This window comes from Leucoraja erinacea, chromosome 22 (genome assembly GCF_028641065.1).
Source record: "Leucoraja erinacea ecotype New England chromosome 22, Leri_hhj_1, whole genome shotgun sequence".
Taxonomy (NCBI): domain Eukaryota; kingdom Metazoa; phylum Chordata; class Chondrichthyes; order Rajiformes; family Rajidae; genus Leucoraja; species Leucoraja erinaceus.
In genome coordinates, this window is record NC_073398.1 from 3,183,074 (window position 1) to 3,205,003 (window position 21,930).

General features: G+C 46.2%; 1 protein-coding gene across 1 annotated transcript in view; it reads left to right on the forward strand.

Moving 5' to 3' along the window:
- Positions 1-2,449: 2,449 nt before the first annotated feature.
- Positions 2,450-21,930, forward strand: part of LOC129707640 (uncharacterized) — a 95,275-nt gene continuing 75,794 nt past the window's right edge. Inside the window, exons 1-6 of the mRNA XM_055652777.1 lie at positions 2,450-2,909; positions 12,613-12,688; positions 12,768-12,847; positions 15,715-16,223; positions 20,591-20,653; positions 21,541-21,588. Of these exons, the coding sequence (XP_055508752.1) occupies positions 12,638-12,688; positions 12,768-12,847; positions 15,715-16,223; positions 20,591-20,653; positions 21,541-21,588 (751 nt within the window). The 5' untranslated portion in view covers positions 2,450-2,909; positions 12,613-12,637. The remainder of the gene's footprint in view (positions 2,910-12,612; positions 12,689-12,767; positions 12,848-15,714; positions 16,224-20,590; positions 20,654-21,540; positions 21,589-21,930) is intronic.

Consider the following 21,930-nt stretch of genomic DNA (forward strand, 5'->3'; position numbering starts at 1 on the left):
ACTGTGGGCAGGTTATTCGAGAGCTCTGGCATGTGGTACAGCCCAAAGAGCAGCGAGTCACCAGAAACAATCCTCAATAGAGTGACAGCCTCAACGTAACACTGCTGACTAAATATACCACATCGAGTATCGCCATCACATATACGCAGACCACAAATGAAAGCTGCATATACAATGGGTGTGTTTTGCAATCAAAGTTTGCATGGCAACTTGAGATGATTTATAGACTGGGTATCCCAGATATCTGTGGACTACAATGGCTTGAGATGTGGAAACCACGAACTGGTTTATACCAAAGATGGACACAAAATGCTGGAGTAACCTTTCACTATTTGGTAAGTTTCAATAAGATCCCATCTCGTCCGTCTAAACTCCAGCTAATACCATCAGTGCCGTCAGATGCTCATCGATTCTCTGTACAAAAATAGCAAAGTAGCATCAACTGTGTTACATTTTGGCCTATGAGAGACGCAACATGCTGGAGTAACTCAGCGGGTCAGGCAGCATCTCTGGAGTGAAGGGACTGGTGGGGCTTCAGCTCCGAGCCCCTCTGCAGACAAGCTGATGAACCCCCCCCCAACCATCCTACTTTCTGAAGAAGGATTTTGACGCAAAACATCACCCATCCTTTTTCGCCGGAGATGCTGCCTGACCCGCTGAGTTACTCCAGCATTTTGTGTCAATCATAGGCCATCTGACGGCACTGATGGTATTAGCTGGAGTTTAGAACGATGAGGGAGGGATCTTATTGAAACTTATTGAAACTTACCAAATAGTGAAAGGCCTGGATAGAGTGGATGTGGAGAGGATGTTTCCACTAGGGAGAGTCTAGGACCAGACGCCTAAGTCTCAGAACAAAATGACGTACCTTTAGAAAGATGATGAGGAGGAATTTCTTCAGTAAGAGGGTGGTGAATCTGTGGAAGCCAAGTCAGTGGATATGTTTAAGGTTGAGTGACAGATTTTTGATTAGTATGGCTGTTGGGGGTTATAGGGAGAAGGCAGGAGAGGGAAAGATAGATCAACCATGATTGAAGGGCGGAGCAGATTCAAGGGGCTGAATGGCCTAATTCTGCTCATAGAAACATAGACAATAGGTGTAGGAGTAGGCCATTCAGCCCTTTGAGCCAGCACCGACATTCAATATGATCATGGTTGATCATTCAAAATCAGTACCGCGTTCCTGCTTTCTCCCCATATCCCTTGATTCCATCGGCCCTAAGAGCTAAATCTAACTCTCTCTTGAATATATCCAGTGAATTGGCCTCCACTGCCTTCTGTGGCAGAGAATTCCACTGATTCACTCTCTGGGTTTTTCCTCATCTCAATCCTAACTGTTCTACCCCTTATTCTTAAAGTGTGACTCCTGGTTCTGGACTCTCCAAATATGGGGAACGCTTTTCCTCCATCCAGCCTGTCCAATCCCTTAAGAATTTTATATTCTTTTAGATCCCCTCTCATCTTTCTAAATTCCAGTGAATATAAGCCCTTTCAACCCATTCTTCCCTCTAATGCCAGTCCCGCCATCCCGGGAATTATCCTGGTGAACTTACACCGCACTCCCTCAAAAGAAAGAATGTCCTTCCTCAAATTAGGACACCAAAATTGCACACAATCCTCCAGATGTGGTCTCACTAGGGCCCTGTACAACTGCAGTAGGACCTCCATGTAGCTCCTAATCTCCAACATGCCATTAGCTTTCTTCACTGCATGCTGTACCTGCATGCTTGCTTTCAGTGACTGATGTACAAGGACACCCAGGTCTCGCTGCACCTCCCCTTCTCCTAATCTTGACACCATTCAGATAATAATCTGCCTTCCTGTTCTTGCTACCAAAGTGGATAATGTCACATTTATCCACATTATACTGCATCTGCCCACTCACCCAACCTGTCCAAGTCACCCTGCAGCCTCATAGCCTCATCGCAGCTCACACTGCCACCCAGCTTTGTGTCATCTGCAAACTTGGAGATGTTACATTTAATTCCCTCGCTGAAATCGTTAATATATATTGTAAATAACTGGGGTCCCAGCACTGTGCCTTGCCGCACCCCACCAGTCACGGCCTGCCATTCTGCAAAAGACTTGTCAATTCCTACTCTTTGCTCCCTGTCTGCCAACCAGTTCTTTATCCATGTCAATACTCTACCCCCAATACCATGTGCTCTAATTTTTGCACACTAATCTCTTGTGTGGGACCTTGTCAAAGGCTTTTTGAAAGTCCAGATACACCACCTTATCCATTCTACTTGTTACATACTCAAAAAAATTCCAGAAGATTAGTCAAGCATGATTTCATATCACTTTCATAAATCCATGCTGACTTGGACGGATCCTGTCACTGCTTTCCAAATGTTCCTGGAGCTTATGAACTTTTGCCCCGTAAAATAAATGCATTGTTTTCTAATCGGCTGTTACTGGCCAAACATTGACAATCTTCTTGGGTCTCGTTGTTCACACAGCAGGATGTTTTGCCCCGGTATGAGGTGACGCGAGCAGATGCTTTGTGAAGTGGGGCAGCGTCAGCCGCTGTTGCCCTGAATGTGGAGGCAGCGTAACAATTGTGCCTTGGCCCCCGCCCGGGGCTCCCCCATTCGGCGCGTCTGGCTGGCAGCACCGGGAGCCTTCCCTCAATCCTCCCAGCGTTTGCTGCAAACGTGACTCACACGCTGTCCAGCCCAGTCCTGGTTTTTTGTGTGCAGTGGGACGGAAGGTGCTGTCACCCGGGCAACACAGAGACGCGGGAGAGAGCACTGTCTGCAATTACAGCCTCGCCTCGCCTCGCCTCACTGGGACACAGCAGCCCGTTTGGAGCGGAGCTGCAAGCTGCAAGCTGCAGTCCAGTTCGGCGCTGTCCTTAACAACGGGGCCCAGCTTGCCAAACTTCAATCCGATCCCGGAACAGCACGGTAAGAGCTCAGTCCTGAATGCATGCGGACCCCCAAACCCCCCAGTATTATTTTGCTGGTAGACAAAAATGCTGGAGAAACTCAGCGGATGCAGCAGCATCGATGGAGCGAAGGAAATATGCAACGTTTCGGGCTGAAATCTTTCTTTAGACTGCTTCTTCTTCCAGTCTGAAGAAGGGTTTCTGCTCGAAACGTCGCCTATTTCCTTCGCTCCATAGATGCTGCTGCACCCGCTGAGTTTCGCCAGCATTTTTGTCTACATTCGATTTTCCAGCATCTGCAGTTTTTTTTTAAAGTATTATTTTGCTTTTCCGCATTATATTAGAGTGTATGGGCGAGAGGTTGTTGTATTGCGAGGGTTGTTAGTTTGTGGGGTAGTGTGTGATGTTACGTGTAGGAAGGAAGATTTACACCGACGATGGACACAAAAAACTGGAGTAACTCAGTGGGGTCAAGACGGCATCTCTGGAGAAAGGGAATAGGTGACATTTCGGGTCGACACCCTTCTTCAGACTGAGTCAGGGAGAGGGAAACGAGAGATATGAAAAGGAACACACAACAAATGAATGAAAGATATGCAAAAGGACAAATCAACGCCAGCACCGATGATCAAAGAAATGCTCCACTGTTGGCTGTGGGGAAGGTGAAATACAAACTAGGCGGGACGACAGTGAAACTAGTAGCAAGACTAGGGTGGGGGATGGACGGGGAGGGAGGCGATGCAAGGGTGACTTGAAGTTAGAGAAATCACAAGAAAGGCACAAGTATCGCCACGCTCGGTGCCGACAAAGTTATAAAAGTTCACCAAACAGTCCTATCTAGGAATCTGAGGAAGGACATTATTGCCATAGAGGGAGTACAGAGAAGGTTCACCAGACTAATTCCTGGGATGTCAGGACTTTCATATGAAGAAAGACTGGATAGACTTGGTTTGTACTCACTAGAATTTAGGAGATTGAGAGGGGATCTTATAGAAACTTACAAAATTCTTAAGGGGTTGGACAGGCTAGATGCAGGAAGATTGTTCCCGATGTTGGGGAAGTCCAGGACAAGGGGTCACAGCTTAAGGATAAGGGGGAAATCCTTTAAAACTGAGATGAGAAGAACTTTTTTCACACAGAGAGTGGTGAATCTCTGGAACTCTCGGCCACAGAGGGTAGTCGAGGCCAGTTCATTGGCTATATTTAAGAGGGAGTTAGATGTGGCCCTTGTGGCTAAGGGGATCAGAGGGTATGGAGAGAAGGCAGGTACGGGATACTGAGTTGGATGATCAGCCATGATCATATTGAATGGCGAATGGTGCAGGCTCGAAGGGCCGAATGGCCTCTACTCCTGCGCCTATTTTCTATGTTTCTATGTTTCTATCTACTACCTGCTGAGTGTGAAATCCCTGTGAGGGGTGTATCAGTGTTGTGAAGCTGCAATTCTCTGATTGTGATCGAAATCTGGAGCCTCTGTATAGCTCTACATAAATGTGTGTGAGCCTGTGTGTGAGTGTGTGTGTATGTGGTGTGTGTGTGTGTATGTGGTGTGTGTGTGTGTATGTGGTGTGTGGGTTTGTGTGTGGGTTTGTGTGTGGGTTTGTGTGTGGTTTTGGGTGTGGGGTGTGTGTGTGTGTGTGTGTGTGTGTGTGTGTGTGTGTTTGTTTGTGTGTATGTGTGTGTGTGTGTGTGGGTTTGTGTGTGTGTGTGTGTGTGTGTGTGTGTGGTAGTGTGTGTGTGTATGTGTGTGTGTGTGTGTGTGTGTGTGGTGGTGTTTGTGTGTGTGTGTGTGTGTGTGTGTGTGTGTGTGTGTGTGTGTGTGTGTGTGTGTGTGGTGTGTGTGTGTGTGTGTGGTGTGTGTGTGTGTGTGTGTGTGTGTGTGTGTGTGTGTGTGTGGTGTGTGTGTGTGTGTGTGTGTGTGTGTGTGTGTGTGTGTGTGTGTGTGTGTGTGTGTGTGTGTGTGTGTGAGTGTGTGGTGGGTGTGTGTGGGTTTGTGTTTATCATTGTGCTTGTTTGAGTCTGCGTTTGTCTGCATGTCGCTGAGAAATTCATTCTAGGTTGGGGGGGGGGGGGGGGGGGGGGGGGGTGGAGAAGGGGGTTCATGAGAGGTCTCCTATGGTCGTGAGAGGTCTCCAAAGAGTCGTAGCGTCTTTCTGGTTGCCGTTGAATTTCCAACATGTTGAAACTTTCGGCGAGCTATCGCGGGTGCCGGCAGTCGCCTGTAAAGGTCGCGTCAATGGGACAGGCCCTTTACTGGTTCTTTACATTGGATTGGCGGTGCTGCTGAAGGAATGGCGTACCCATTCCATCACACCAAGGAAGCAAATATTAGACTGTAAGTGCCTGTGTGTGAGAAAGTAACTTACAGAGTGTGTTATGAGTCCGTAGATGGACACAAAATGCCGGAGTAACTGGGTGGGTCAGGCAGCATCTCTGGAGAACACGGATAGGTGACGTTTTGGGTCGAGACCCTCCTTCAGACTCAAGGGTCTTGGCCCGAAACGTCAGAATCTTGAATCTGAAGAAGGATCTCGACCCAAACCATCACCTCTTCCTTTTCTCCACAGATGCTGCCTGCCCCGCTGAGTTTCTCCAGCATTTTGTGTCAATCTTCAGTGTAAACCGGCATCTGCAGTTCCTTCCAACACATGTTACGAGTCCGTGTCTGTCTATCTTGGAGTGTGTGTGAGGACAGATCTTTGCAACAAACGTGGAGGTTGTCAATCCGCAGAAAGACACAAAGTGCTGGAGTAACTCGGTGGGTTCTGGCGGCATCTGTGAAGGGCTTTGTTTTGGGTCGGGACCCTTCCTCGGACCGAGTGTAGTACGGGAGGAGAAAGCTGGAAAAGTGATGGAGATGAGACAAAACCTGGCAAATGGATACAGGGGAGGGGGGGGGGGGGGGGGGTTGATTGGCAGATGGGTGGAGTAAGTGACAAAGGATGGAGATGAAAAGGATGTGGGATAAGGAAGAAGGGAAGGGAAATGCAGAGGCAGAGAAATAGTTGGAAGAGGGCTCGGGGCAGGTGTGGGGACAGGGGTAGTGGGACAATTGGGTAGCACAGCAGTAGAGCTGCTGTCTTATAGCGCCAGAAATCTGGATTTGATCCTGACTATGCAGTCTATACGGAGTCTGTACATTCTCCCTGGGACCGTGAGGGTTCTCTCCTGATGCTCCGGTTTCCTCCCACGCTCCAAATGATGTACAGGTTTGTAGATTAATTGACTTTGGTTGTAAATTGTCCCCTAGTGTGTCGATAGTAGTAGTGTATGGAGGATCGCTGGTCGGCACAGACTCGGTGGGCTGAAGGGCCTGTTGCTGCGCTGTATCTCGAAACTAAACGAGTTTGCGACCCTTCTTCAGACTGGAAAGTAAATTGGAGGGAACCCAGAGGTAGGAAAAGGCCAGATCAAAGCAGAGCTTGGCAGCAGGTGACCAATGAAGGATGGAGCCCACAATGGCCCATTGTTGGCTGGGGAAGAGGTGATAATGAAGGGATACAAGGATGTGGACAGTGGAACTAGCAGAGAGCAACAAGGATGGAAGAGAGAGCAGAACTGCAAGGTAAGGAGCAGAACTGCAAGGTACAGATTAAAAGGACGTACTTTTAGAAAGGAGATGAGAAGGATTTCCGATGGAATATCGTTAGTCAGAGTGTGGGGAATCTGTGGAATTCATTGCCACAGACGGCTGTGGATGCCAAGTCAATGGACATTTTTAAGGCTGAGATTGACAGATGCTTGATTAGTACAGGTGTCGGGGGTTGTGGGGAAGGCAGGAGAATGGGGTTGAGAGGGAAAGATAGATCAGCCATGATTGAATGGCAGAGTAAATGTGTTGGGCCGAATGGCCTAATTCTGCTCCTAGAACTTATGAACTTTGAAATGGTTTATGTCACGCATGGGGCAACAGATCTGAATTCTAAATCAATGTTATATATTTTTTTCTTTATGCACTCAAGGGACATGGATGCCACTGGTAGGCCAATACTTTTGATGTCCATAAATGCTCATTACATTAAAGATGAACCTTACTCTCGGTTTGTTACAGTAGTTCGTGGTGAAGCTACACTATTTCAGATGGAGGATCTCAACTCAGCTAAAATAATGAAGTGACATTATTTCCACAATCAGATTATGTATAGCATATCTTGCATGTGGCCTTGCATAGAAACATAGAGACATAGAAATTAGGTGCAGGAGTAGGCCATTCGGCCCTTCGAGCCTGCACCGCCATTCAATATGATCATGGCTGATTATCCAACTCAGTATCCCGTACCTGCCTTCTCTCCATACCCTCTGATCCCCTTAGCCACAAAGGGCACATCTAACTCCCTCTTAAATATAGCCAATGAACTGGCCTCGACTACCCTTTGTGGCAGAGAGTTCCAGAGATTCACCACTCTCTGTGTGAAAAAAAGTTCTTCTCATCTCAGTTTTAAAGTATTTCCCCTTTATCCTTAAGCTGTGACCCCTTGTCCTGGACTTCCCTAACATCGGGAGCAATCTTCCTGCATCTAGCCTGTCCAACCCCTTAAGAATTTTGTAAGTTTCTATAAGATCCCCTCTCAATCTCCTAAATTCTAGAGAGTATAAACCAAGTCTATCCAGTCTTTCTTCATAAGACAGTCCTGACATCCCAGGAATCAGTCAGGAGGTGTAGATGACCCAACTGTCCTTCTAGACGTTGGAGATTATGGATTTTCTCGGTGTTGTTGGTGTCGAACCCTGGAATCTATTTTGGTGATGGCCCACCGCAGCAATAGAGGCAAACAGCAGTTAATATTTTGGTGATGGTTGCTGGTGCCAACAAGGCAGACTGCTTTTTTCCCTGGTTAAAACCAAACTTCTTTAGTGAGGTTGGAGGTGAACATCCAAACAAGTAGAAAAATACTTTCAATCCTTGGAATCTGGTAAACGTTCTTTATATCGGGAGAGCAAACCTGTACATAATTTCTGGTAGGACACCAAATCTCTGCAGAAATTTGCCTCTACTCTAGTGCACCAATCCTCTCCAACCATGGTCAGTCACTATGTTGCATGCCTCCTTAATTGCTTGCATGGTAGCTTTAAGTGGACAGGGACAACCAATCCTCTTGGACATCCACATTCTTCAATCTCTTGTCATTTAGATACAACTTCCTATTTTCTCTAGTAAACCATATGATCTCACATTTTCTGCCTTAAATTCCTCATGCCAAATCCTCGTCTTCTCAAAATGTTAGAATAACTCTGCCGGCCAGGCAGCATCTCTGGAGAAAATGAATAGGTGATGTTTCAGGTTGGAACCCTTCTTCATTCTTCAAGCGTCTGATGAAGGGTTCTGACCCAGAACGTCACCTGTTCTTTTTCTCCAGGGACGCTGCCTTGCCCGCTGAGTTACTCCAGCATTTGATCCCTATCGTCAGTATAAACCAACACCTGCTGGAGTTCTTTCCTATGCTCCTTGTCTACTCACTCACTTTGTCTCTTTCCCCCCTGATATCTCTCTCTGCACCCTCCTCACAGCTCACTGCCACCTGCGTTTGTATCAGCAGATTTGGACATGTTACCTTTCATCCTTTTACCCATACCATTTAGGTATGAACAGTTGGGTGTCAGAACTAATCTCTCTGGCACTCCGATGGTCACAACCTTCTGCAGTTGTATAGGGCTCTGGTGAGACCACATCTGGAGTATTGTGTACAGTTTTGGTCTCCTAATTTGAGGAAGGACATCGTTGGGATTGAGGCAGTGCAGCGTAGGTTCACAAGATTGATCCCTGGGATGGCGGGACTGTCATATGAGGAAAGATTGAAAAGACTAGGCTTATATTCACTGGAGTTTAGAAGGATGAGGGGGAATCTTATAGAAACATTTAAAATTATAAAAGGACTGGACAAGCTAGATGCAGGAAAAATGTTCCCAATGTTGGGCGAGTCCAGAACCAGGGGCCACAGTCTTAGAATAAAGAGGAGGTCATTTAGGGCTGAGGTGAGAAAAAACATTTTCACCCAGAGAGTTGTGAATTTATGGAATTCCCTGCCACAGAGGGCAGTAGAGGCCAAATCACTGGATGGATTTAAGAGAGAGTTAGATAGAGCTCTAGGGGCTAGTGGAGTCAAGGGGTATGGGGAGAAGGCAGGCACGGGTTATTGATAGGGGACGATCAGCCATAATCACAATGAATGGCGGTGCTGGCTCGAAGGGCCAAATGGCCTCCTCCTGCACCTATTTTCTATGTAACCTCTCAACCTGAAAATGACTCCTTTACTGCCGACTCTTTGTTTTCATGTCTTTTAGAGATGTGTAATAAAGTTTGGCCATGCCGAATGAAGCCCAGATCTCAAAACATGAATTAAAAAGCCAACACCAATATATTATTCCCAATGTGGCTTCCTTCCAAAGACTATGGTATTTGTAATCTCAATGGTGCAGCATTATAGAAACATAGAAATTAGGTGCAGGAGTAGGCCATTCGGCCCTTCGAGCCTGCACCGCCATTCAATATGATCATGGCTGATCATCCAACTTAGTATCCTGTTCCTGCCTTCTCTCCATACCTCCTGATCCCCTTAGCCACAAGGGCCACATCTAACTCCCTCTTAAATATAGCCAATTAACTGGCCTCAACTACCCTCTGTGGCAGAGAGTTCCAGAGATTCACCACTCTCTGTGTGAAAAAAGTTCTTCTCATCTCGGTTTTAAAGGATTTCCCCTTTATCCTTAAGCTGTGACCCCTTGTCCTGGACTTCCCCAACATCGGGAACAATCTTCCTGCATCTAGCCTGTCTAACCCCTTAAGAATTTTGTAAGTTTCTATAAGATCCCCTCTCAATCTTCTAAATTCTAGAGAGTATAAACCAAGTCTATCCAGTCTTTCTTCATAAGACAGTCCTGACATCCCAGGAATCAGTCTGGTGAACCGTCTCTGCACTCCCTCTATGGCAATAATGTCCTTCCTCGGATTTGGAGACCAAAACTGTACGCAATACTCCAGGTGTGGTCTCACCAAGACCCTGTACAACTGCAGTAGAACCTCTCTGCTCCTATACTCAAATCCTTTTGCAATGAAAGCTAACATACCATTCGCTTTCTTTACTGCCTGTTGCACCTGCATGCCTACCTTCAATGACTGGTGTACCATGACACCCAGGTCTCGCTGCATCTCCCCCTTTCCCAATCGGCCACCATTTAGATAATAGTCTGCTTTCCTGTTTTTGCCACCAAAATGGATAACCTCACATTTATCCACATTATACTGCATCTGCCAAACATTTGCCCACTCACCCAGCCTATCCAAGTCACCCTGCAGTCTCCTAGCATCCTCCTCACAGCTAACACTGCCCCCCAGCTTAGTGTCATCCGCAAACTTGGAGATATTGCCTTCAATTCCCTCATCCAGATCATTAATATATATTGTAAATAGCTGGGGTCCCAGTACTGAGCCTTGGGGTACCCCACTAGTCACTGCCTGCCATTGTGAAAAGGGCCCGTTTACTCCTACTCTTTGCTTCCTGTTTGCCAGCCAGTTCTCTATCCACATCAATACTGAACCCCCAATGCCTTGTGCTTTAAGTTTGTATACTAATCTCTTATGTGGGACCTTGTCAAAAGCCTTCTGGAAGTCCAGATACACCACATCCACTGGTTCTCCCCTATCCACGCTACTAGTTACATCCTTGAAAAATTCTATAAGATTCGTCAGACATGATTTACCTTTCGTAAATCCATGCTGACTTTGTCCAATGATTTCACCACTTTCCAAATGTGCTGCTATCCCATCTTTAATAACTGACTCTAGCAGTTTCCCCACTACCGATGTTAGACTAACTGTAATTCCCCATTTTCTCTCTCCCTCCCTTCTTAAAAAGTGGGGTTACGTTTGCTACCCGCCAATCTTCAGGAACTACTCCAGAATCTAAAGAGTTTTGAAAGATTATTACTAATGCATCCACTATTTCTGGAGCTACTTCCTTAAGTACTCTGGGATGCAGCCTATCTGGCCCTGGGGATTTATCGGCCTTTAATCCATTCAATTTACCCAACACCACTTCCCGGCTAACCTGGATTTCACTCAATTCCTCCAACTCCTTTGACCCGCGGTCCCCTGCTATTTCCGGCAAATTATTTATGTCTTCCTTAGTGAAGACGGGACCAAAGTAGTTATTCAATTGGTCCGCCATATCCTTGTTCCCCATGATCAACTCACCTGTTTCTGACTGCAAGGGACCTACATTTGTTTTAACTAATCTCTTTCTTTTCACATATCTATAAAAACTTTTGCAGTCAGTTTTTATGTTCCCTGCCAGTTTTCTTTCATAATCTATTTTTCCTTTCCTAATTAAGCCCTTTGTCCTCCTCTGCTGGTCTTTGAATTTCTCCCAGTCCTCCGGTATGCTGCTTTTTCTGGCTAATTTGTACGCATCATCCTTCGCTTTGATACTATCCCTGATTTCCCTTGTTATCCATGGATGTACTACCTTCCCTGATTTATTCTTTTGCCAAACTGGGATGAACAATTTTTGTAGTTTATCCATGCAGTCTTTAAATGCCTTCCATTGCATATCCACCGTCGACCCTTTTAGAATTAATTGCCAGTCAATCTTGGCCAATTCACGTCTCATACCCTCAAAGTTACCTTTCTTTAAGTTCAGAACCATTGTTTCTGAATTAACAATGTCACTCTCCATCCTAATGAAGAACTCAACCATATACAGGAGTGTTGAAGACACACTGTAGTCTAAATACATGGTATTTATAATTTAAATTATATGCTTGAAATATTGTTCAGGTCTTCTTGTATCTAGAAATGCCTTGGTTTATTATTGTGTGAAATTAGATCCTATGCTCAAAAGAACTATGGTTAATTACAAACAGGGAGGACTTGTCATCATCTTCAATGTTGATCTTCCTCCTGATGTTTCTTCCTTCTCTTCCCACCTTCTTCAATAACAACTCTCTCTGGATTGTATAGTAGAGAGTCCAGTTGGTGCAGAAATTTGTTTCGAGGCACAACTTGTCAGCCGGTCTTCAGTGCTTGAAGTACGGAATTGTTCGATCACGTACCGTTTATGAGGTTATAGCAGCCACTTCTTAATATCATGTGAAGTCAACTGAATTGGCTACAGACTGGTATCCACAATGATCGAGACTACTGAAGCTGAGATGGACTCATTTACAATGGTCTCGACCCAAAATGCCATCCATTCCTTCTCTCCAGAGATGCTGCCTATCTCGCTGAGCTACTCCAGTATTTTGTCTCTATCTTCGGTGTAAACCAGTGTGTAGTTAATGATGGTTGCATGCAGAATCATTGTAACAAATGCCAGCACAAGCTGCTTTTCATCTTCTTGTGACAGATTTAGAGGGATATGCGCCAAACGCAGGTACATGGGACTGGTGTAGATGGGACATGTTGGGCGGAATGGCCTGAATCCACGCTGTAAGTTTCTATGACTCTATGAGCTGCCTCTTGTGTAGTCTGCACACCCGCAGCCTCTTGTCAGTCCAGGGCTGTTTACTGACCGATTGCAATCAACAGGCCCAAGTTGTTTGTTCATTGATATCAAATTCCTCTGGTTTTATTCCTCTGGCCCTCTGGTTCCGGAGACCCAACCCCTCACTCACCACACCAACCCTCTAGCGAACCTCCCCCCACACTGTACAGATGCGCTAATTCTCTTTTTTCCCCCACAAAATTGATTTAAAAAAATGAATTTTGCTTTTATTTTGAACTTAAGCTGGTGACTGCAGTGCATTTGAGCAATGTCAAACAAAGAAAGCTTCGATGATCAGCAAATACTTTTCTTTGAACAGGTAAGTAACAGATAACTTTCTTTAAATTCCGTTAAATTGTCAGAAAATAAATATTAAGAAGACAATTTTGTCCCTCCAGACGGCGTCTAGAAAGTTTGTAAAACAGCAGAAGACGGCCCAAAGTAATTTACCTTCTGATTCAAAGACTCAAGAGGCAAGGTGAGGTGACTAATGATTGTTGCAGAGAGCAGGAAGAGCTGCTTGGGGTTCTCGTGGAGTGGCACGGTGGCGCAGCTGTAGAGTTACTGCCTCACAGCGCCAGAGCCCCAGGCTCGTTCCTGACCACGGGTGCTGTCTATACGGAGTTTGTACCGTCTCCCCATGACCCAATCGGTTTTCTCCGGGTAGTCCGGTTTCCTTCCACACTCCAAAGACATACAGGTTTGTAGGTTAACTGACTTGGTATAATTGTAAGTTGCGTCTAGGGGATAGTGTTAAGGGCCTGTTCCCACCAGCATGCGACTGCATGCGTCTAGCGCGACCAAACGTGGTGGCTTGAGGCTTACGGCCTCGCGGGGCCGGTCCCGCTTCCAACCGCGGAGCCGTCTGGAGCTGGTCCCGACATCATACTCACCAATCAGCTGGGCAGGAGGCGGGCCGACTGAATTCGGACCTCGCACGGTGTCGGGTGGTTACGTCATCACGCAACGGCACGCCGGGCGATGACGTCATCACGCAACGCCACGTGCTAGGCGTACGCCGTCAAGACGCTGCGTACGGCATCCAGACGCGTACGGCCGTCGAGGCGCTGCGTACGGCCCCAATGCGACTGCGTTGCCGCGCGGGATTTCTGGACAGTGTCATTTTTTCGGAACCCTGCACGATGTCCGGGACCAGCCCCGCACAACTCCATACGGCTCCGGCGATCGAAGTGGGACCGGCCCCGCGAGGCCGTACGGCTCTAACGACCACGTTCGGTTGCGCTCGCCGCTTGCAGCCGCATGCTCGTGGGACAGGCCCTTTAGTGTGCGGTGATCACTGCTCAGCCCGGGCTCAGTGGGCCGAATGGCCTGTTTCATGTCTGTAAAACTACAACTGAAAAAAGGACACTCTCCACCCAACAACACTTTGTGAATCAGTCCTTCACTACAGGACTGATGTGGTTCAATAAAGGGGCTTGCCACATATAGTTTGTAGGTCAATTGGCTTTGGTAAAATCATAAATTGTCCCTAGTGTGCAGGGTAGTGCTAATGTAAGGATGTAAGGACATTCTTGCTATTGAGGGAGTGCAGCGTATGTTTACAAGGTTAATTCCCGGGATGGCGGGACTGTCATAAGCTGAGAGAATGGAGCAGCTGGGCTTGTACACTCTGGAGTTTAGAAGGATGAGAGGGCATCTCGTTGAAATATATAAGATTGTTAAGGGTTTGGACACGCTAGAGGCAGGAAACATGTTCCCCATGTTGGGGGAGTCCAGAACCAGGGGCCACAGTTTAAGAATAAGGAGTAAGCCATTTAGAACGGAGACGAGGAAACACTTTTTCTCACAGAGAGTGGTGAGTCTGTGGAATTCTCTGCCTCAGAGGGCGGTGAGGCAGGTTCTCTGTATGCTTTCAAGAGAGCTAGATAGGGCTCTTAAAAATAGCAGAGTCAGGGGATAAGGGGAGAAGGCAGGAATGGGGTGCTGATTGTGGATGATCAGCCATGATCACATTGAATGGCTAGAAGGGCCGAATGGCCTCCTCCTGTACCTATTGTCTGTTGTACGGGGTAATCGCTGGTTGGCGTGGACTCAGTTGGTCAGGGGGCCAGTTTGCTCCAAAGTCTAAAGTCGAGTCTAAACTATAGACCTTGCTGCACTGAGAACATCAGACATTGCGTGTAATATCACGGCTGTCTCTCAGCCTGACTGGTTTGTTTTTAAACACTGCTGGGGTGAATTTCTTTGTGAAGCATTGTTAGAATCCTCAAGGAAGTATAAAAATAAATAAGTTCAATAAAGAATTAGTTTAGGTTTCAGTTTAGAGATACAGCGCGGAAACAGGCCCTTTCGCCCCACCAGGTCCGCGCCGACCAGCGATCCCCGCACACCAACGCTATCCTGTACCAACTATGGACAAGTTTTACATTTATCAAAGCCAATGAACCTACGTACCTGTACGTCTTTGGCGTGTGGGAGGAAAGCGGAGAAAACCCACGCAGGTCACGGGGAAGAACGTACAAAATGCGTAGACAGACAGCACCCGTGGTCGGGGTTCGAACCCAGGTCGACGGAGTTGCATTCGCTGTAAGGCAGCAACTCTACCGCTGTGCCACCGGGGTGCCAAGGAGACGTTTCCTTCCCCAGCAGTTACAAGTTGTTCCTTTGGAAAGAATGAGAGGGGAATCAAATGGGACCTTTGTCCAGTTTAGTTTAGAGATACTGCATCGACCAGAAACCCCCTCACATTAGCACTACACTACACACGCCACACAAGGGACAATTTGACATTTATAACCAAGCAGGTCACGGGGAGAACGTATAAACTCCATGCAGACAGCCCCCGTAGTCAGGATCGAACCCAGGTCTCTGGCACTGTAAGGTAGCAGCTATACCGTCATGCTGCCGGTCCGTACATTTTGCTGGCCCTAATTTTAAGATTTGCAAAAAGTTGTAAACGCTGCCCAGTCCATCATCGGCTCTGACCTCCCTACCATCGAGGGGATTTATCGCAGTCGCTGCCTCAAAAAGGCTGCCGCATCACCAAAGACCCACACCATCCTGGCCACTCACTCATCTCCCCGCTGCCTTCAGGTAGAAGGTACAGGAGCCTGAAATCTGCAACATCCAGGTTCAGGAATAGCTACTTCCCCACAGCCACCAGGCTATTAAACTCAACTCAAACAAAACTCTGATCATTAGCAGCCCATTGCACTTTATCTGTTTATTTATGTGTATATGGACACACTGATCTGTTCTGTATTCATGCCTACTATGTTCTGTTGTGCTGAAGCAAAGCAAGAATTTCATTGTCCTATCTGGGACACATGACAATAAACTCACTTGAACCTTGAATCTCAAACCTTTGTCTCTCATTTCTTTCAGAGCTCAAAAGAGCAAAAAACAAGTCTCAACATTAGGTGTTACTGATGAAGGAAAGTCGGATGATGATGAACTAAAATCTTCCTCTCAATTCTTGAAGACTGATACCGTTCGGGGCCTTACTCCTTCGTACGCTGAGTGCACACCGAGCTATTATTCGGACAGGCAGAAACTTTCTGTCCCTTGCTTACTGGATGCGATTAATGGAATGCTTCTGCACTGCAAAATTGTTGGAATGCAATTTCCCCATGGGCTCGAAAACATATTGAACTACGGCTGGAAAGACTTCATCAGAGACATGGTGTACATTAGGAAGGATTGGCCAAACCCAGCTTGCAGGTACGCCTATGCACAGAGAAAGTTCAGTCCAAGATCGCCCCACAGCAGGATATCAATTGATGCTATCATCATGAACAGTGCCAAAAACAAACCCAAATCCCATTCGCCCCTTGCCGATGTTGCACCAAAGGCTAAGGCTGAGGTTCCACCAATTGAAACCTCTCCAGTCAAAAGTAAGTTTCACCTGTTTATTGATTTTGAACAAATTAGTTACATCTGTTATTTAACCGAATCTCCTGTGCAATCTTCTCCAAATCAAGGACATTTTGGAGAATCCATAGCTCTGCTTCTTCTTGCGTATGGCGTGCACAGCCTAAAGTTGTAGGACAACTTGTTCTATTTGATCTTACTTGATTGTGCACGCCAGGTTGATTGCATTCGTCGAAACAGGGTGGACCACGTGAAGGTTGCAATCTCCCACCCAGAGAATTCATAGCAATCAACGTCTATTTATTAGACCCTAGGTGAAACCCATCAGAATGTGGATACTTGTCTCTGCTCCCACTACTTGCTCGGTGCCATTTCACTAGCCAACGTCATTTCCCTTCCCGTTTCCTGTTTTACAGCTTTTTCTGGAATTATATTTGTTTCCTCTACAGTCAAGACTATAATTAATCTGCCATCTCATAAATTCATAAGTTCTAGGAGCAGAATTAGGCCATTTGGCCCATCAGGTCTACTGCAGCATTCCATCATGCTTGATCTATCTTTCCCTCTCAACCCCATTCTCCTCCTGCCTTCTCACCATAACCCCTGACACCCGCACTAATCAAAAATCTGTCGTCTTCTTTCGTGTGGCGTGCACAGCCTAAAGTTGTTCTATTGGATCTTCCGTTTGTGCACGTCGAGTTGATTGCATTAGTCGAAACAGGGCGGACCACGTGAAGGTTGCAATCTTCCACCCCGAAAATCTGTCAATCTTTGCCTTTAAGATATCCATTGACTTGGCCTCCACAGCTTTCTGTGACAATGAATTACAGAGATTCACCACCCTCCGACGAAAGAAATTCCTCCTCATCTCCTTTCTAAAGGCATGTCCTTTTATTCTGAGGCTATGGCCTCTGGTCCTACACTCTGGTGGAAGCATCCTCTTCACATCCACTCTATCCAGGCCTTTCACTATTGGGTAAGTTTCAATGAGGTCCCCCCTCCCTCCCCCTCATCCTTCTAAACTCAAGCAGGTAGTTAATGGAAGACTGAGGCTAATTAGGTAAAAGGAAGGTAATCCATGCATTGAGACAAGGCACTGGTGGAATACTAAATGAGTACATTGTATCAGTTACTATCAGCGATGTGGCAGAAAGGATGGCAGTGGAGATGATGGATGAGGTGAAAATTAATAGGGAAAGCTAAAGTTTCTCAAAATTATCATGTCATCCCTCTGAAAGAAGTGTGGAGGTGAAATAAAAATTGTATAAGCTGGTACCAGTGAAAAAATATTTATAATCTGATCATACTTGTAATAGACTGCTGACTGACATCTACTACAAATCCACTGAGTCCCATGGCTATCTGGACTACACTTCCTCCCACCCTGCTTCCTGTAAGGACTCTATCCCCTACTCCCAATTCCTCCGGCTACGCCACATCTGCACCCAGGATGAGGTGTTCCAAACCAGGGCATCGGAGATGTCCTCATTCTTTAGGGAACAGGGTTTCCCCTCTTCTACTATAGATGAGGCTCTCACCAGGGTCTCCTCTGTATCCCAGTGCTCTGCTCACACTCCCCAAACCCCCCCCTCGTAACAAGGACAGAGTCCCCCTTGTCCTCACCTTCCAACCCTAACTGCCGTCACATACAACAGATAATCCTCCGACATTTTCACCACCTCCAATGGGAACCCACCACTGGCCACAACTTCCCATCTCCTCCACTTTCTGCTTTCCGCAGAGACCGCTCCCTCCGTAACTCCCTGGTCAATTCGTCCCTTCCCACCCAAATCACCCCCTCCCAGGCAGAGGTTCACCTGCACCTCCTCCAACCTCATTTATTGCATCGGCTGTTCCAGGTGTCAACTGCTCTACATCAGTGAGACCAAGCGCAGGCGAATTGAGATGAGTGTCTTCGACCATCAAGCTCGAGGGCACTCGCCTGGAAAGCCTCGAGCTGGATTGACCATCCGTGTTGAAACTGCGAGCTGAGGGGAAGAGAGAGTGGAAGCTATGGGGATGATTCCAGATACACTTGTTTGTCTCTAGAAATAAAGCCCATTTCACGACAATTCAATGACGCTCCCCTCCCCATTCTTCTAAACTCCAGCGAGTAGAGGCCAGAGCTGTCAAATGCTCATCACATGTTAACCCAATTATCCCTGGGATCATTCTAGTCAATGGTACCTTCCCTAGAATTGTATATTTTCAAAATAAAATTCTGTCACCCTTACTAGAATGCTGGCAACACTAGATTAATATTATTTTTTAGAAATACATTTGACTAATATTAATTGCCCATTCCATATTTCTCTGAGGGGGTGATGTCCACTTGAACCCCTGAAGATGCTGCCACAGTGTTTGATCGATTTGGGGTTTCCTCACAACAGTTCTGATGCATCAGAATGCTTTAGTTGGCTATTTCAAACAAGAATCAGCCTGAAGAAGGGTCTGGACCCGAAACGTCACCCAATCTTACTCCCCCGAGATGCAGCCTGCCCCCACTGAGTTACTCCAACATTTCATGTCTATCTTCGGTGGAAACCGAGCATGAGCATGAGTAGTGTCGCATTCAGCACCGTTAACACAATGCAACAAGTGTCTTGATCATATTCACCACTGGTTGAGCGCAAAAGTAATAATGTATGACCAGTGCCACTCACGAATGTGGCAAAATTCCACTCCATCCCTTCCTTCCTTCCTTCCACGGCTCTTGGGCTATCGGTAGTTTGAATAAAAATAGTTCAATTTTTGAATTATTAATTTTTAACTGTTAATTTTTTATGTGTAGGACTTCAATCCTCCCCAAATAGATGAATAGAGCTTGTATTAATGTAAGAACATTATTATGTGAGATATATGTCACATTCCATGCCTCAAGACTGATGGAGTCCTGTTACATTTGAGCTATTGTTGAGAGGTTCCAGACAGGTGGCCCAAGATGAAACAAATTGCAGGTCTGGCAGCATCTGTGGAGAGCGAAACAGCCTGATCCATCACCTAAAACATGAAACATTTTTCTTTCTCTGATGCTGCTTTATGGTCTCCTAATCTGAGGAAAGACATTCTTGCTGTAGAGGGAGTACAGAGAAGGTTCACCAGACTGATTCCTGGGATGGCAGGACTTTCATATGAAGGAAGACTGGATAGACTCGGCTTGTACTCGCTAGAATTTAGAAGATTGAGGGGGGATCTTATAGAAACTTTCAAATTTCTTAAGGGGTTGGACAGGCTAGATGCAGGAAGATTGTTCCCGATGTTGGGGAAGTCCAGAACAAGGGGTCACAGTTTAAGGATAAGAGGGAAGTCTTTTGGGACCGAGATGAGAAAAACATTTTTTACACAGAGAGTGGTGAATCTCTGGAATTCTCTGCCACAGAAGGTAGTTGAGGCCAGTTCATTGGCTATATTTAAGATGGAGTTAGATGTGGCCCTTGTGGCTAAAGGGCTCAGGGGGTATGGAGAGAAGGCAGGGATGGGATACTGAGCTGGATGATCAGCCATGATCATATTGAATGGTGGTGCAGGCTCGAAGGGCCGAATGGCCTACTCCTGCACCTATTTTCTATGTTTTCTATGTCTATGTCTATATTTACTTTAGATAAAAAAATTTGATGGAGGCCATTGAAGAATGAAATAGACCGGTTTTAAATGGAGAATGCCCGAGCAGCTCTTCCAGCTAGTCCATGGACTCTTTCATCATTGAAGAGGGTGGCATGGTGTCAGCTTAAAATCCACTAGTTCCAACCATGCTTCTTTCCCACAGCACATCACTGTACTATTGTGCTACCCCAGCTTTTGTGCTCCCACATTTAGTTTAGTTTGTCATGTGTACCGAGGTACAGTGAAAAGCTTGTGTCACGTGCTAAGCAGCCAGCGGAAAGGCAATACATGATTACAATCGAACCAGTGACCGTGTGTAGATACATGGTAAAGGAATGTCGTTTAGTGCAAGGTAAAGCCAGCAAAGTCCGATCAAAGATAGTCCAAGGTTCACCAATGAGGTACAAAGTAGTTCCGGACCGATCTCTGGCTGTGGTAGGATGGTTCAGTTGCCTGATAACAGCTGGGAAGAAACTGTCTCTGAATCTGTCGGTGTGCGTTATTCAGTGATGTAACAATTCTCTGCAATTCCTTGCGGTCTTGGATGGAGCTGTTCCCAAACCAAGCTGGGATGCATCCCGATAAGATGCTTTCCATGGCAACATCTTACTCCCAGGGGTTAGTGAGGTATTCCTGGGCCATGGCTCCCGGTTAATACTCAGGAAGGGGAAGTCAATTGAGTAGTCGAACTTGAAAGCATCAAGTCTGTTATTTGTGATCCAACCTGTCACTGCTAAACTTTCGTTATAAGTGATAAAATGATTTTAAACTTTTGTTTCTATTTAAGGCAAGAAGAAAGGTAAAAAGAAGCTTCGGAAAGATATATTACCCAAATCTGCCCAACCATCAGGTACAGTCTGCTGCTCCCAAATTGTACCAGCAAATGGTCTTCACCACTGTATTCAACAACATACAATCCATGGGCTTTATACGCAGACAATTAAATCCAATTTATTCAAAATATTTACAAGCATATCTGTTTGGCAAACTGAAAATTGGTGCTTCACAACTGAAGGTGTCGAATGTTAGGGTGCAGTTGGAATACAATTGGTGTAGACTTCTCAAGATGGTCAAGACTTGGCTTCAGAAAAGTGGCTCTCAGAAGTGTTGACCTAACAAGCAAAGAAATTGTGCATCAGTCATTGTTCTTTATATCTTATTAATATGAAAAAAGACAGTCATAGAGTCATACAGTGTGGAAGCAGGCCCTTCGGCCCAACATGTCGCATCTACACGAGTCCCAAGTGCCTGCGTTTGGCCCATATCTCTCTAAACCAGTCCTGTTTCAAATACCTGGCCGACCATCAGATATCAGGCATGGTAAATATTATTCTTCCCCGAAGATAGACTCAGAACGGTGGAGTCACTCAGCGGGACAGCCAGCATCTCTGGAAAGAAGGAATCAGTGACGTTTTGGGTCGAGACCCTTTTTCAGATTCTGAATCTGAGCCTGAAGAAGGGTCTCGAACAAAAATGTCACGCATTCCTTCTGTCCAGAGACGATGCTGCCTGTCCCGCTGAGTGACTCCATCATTTTGTGTCTATCTTCAGTGTAAACCAACATTTGCAGTTGCTTCCTACACTATTCTTCCCCAACATCTACAGTCTTTTGGGGGAGATCTCCAGCCTTCCACCGCTCGCTGTGCACAACCACCTACTGATTTCCACTCGAAGTTTAAGTCTGTACTTCCAAATGTGGACGCAGCGAATGTGATTATATTGTATGTTTGATTCCAGGGTTCACAATCAGTTTCTCAGTATCATCCGGATCTTCAAGTGATGAAGGTAAGATATGGATTTAAAAATATAGAGAACGCTATGTCCATCGTTCAATCTGATTAGTTCTTTTCCCAGGGTGGGAATTCAATTAAAAAAGTCCCGATTACCGGACGTTTTGGGAACTGATTGCTTCGAGTTTAACCTGCTTGTGGAACAAGTGAGGGAAGATATTCTCCCATGGCCCCTGGTATCCTTGACAGTCGCAATTTCCATTTATACAGCAGCTGTATCCCAAAGAGTGTTATCATAATTCATTCCTCAGGGAACGAGGGTTCCCCCCCCCCCCCCCCCCCCCCCCCCCCCCCCCCCCCCCCCCCCCCACTATAGATGAGGCTCTCACCAGGGTCT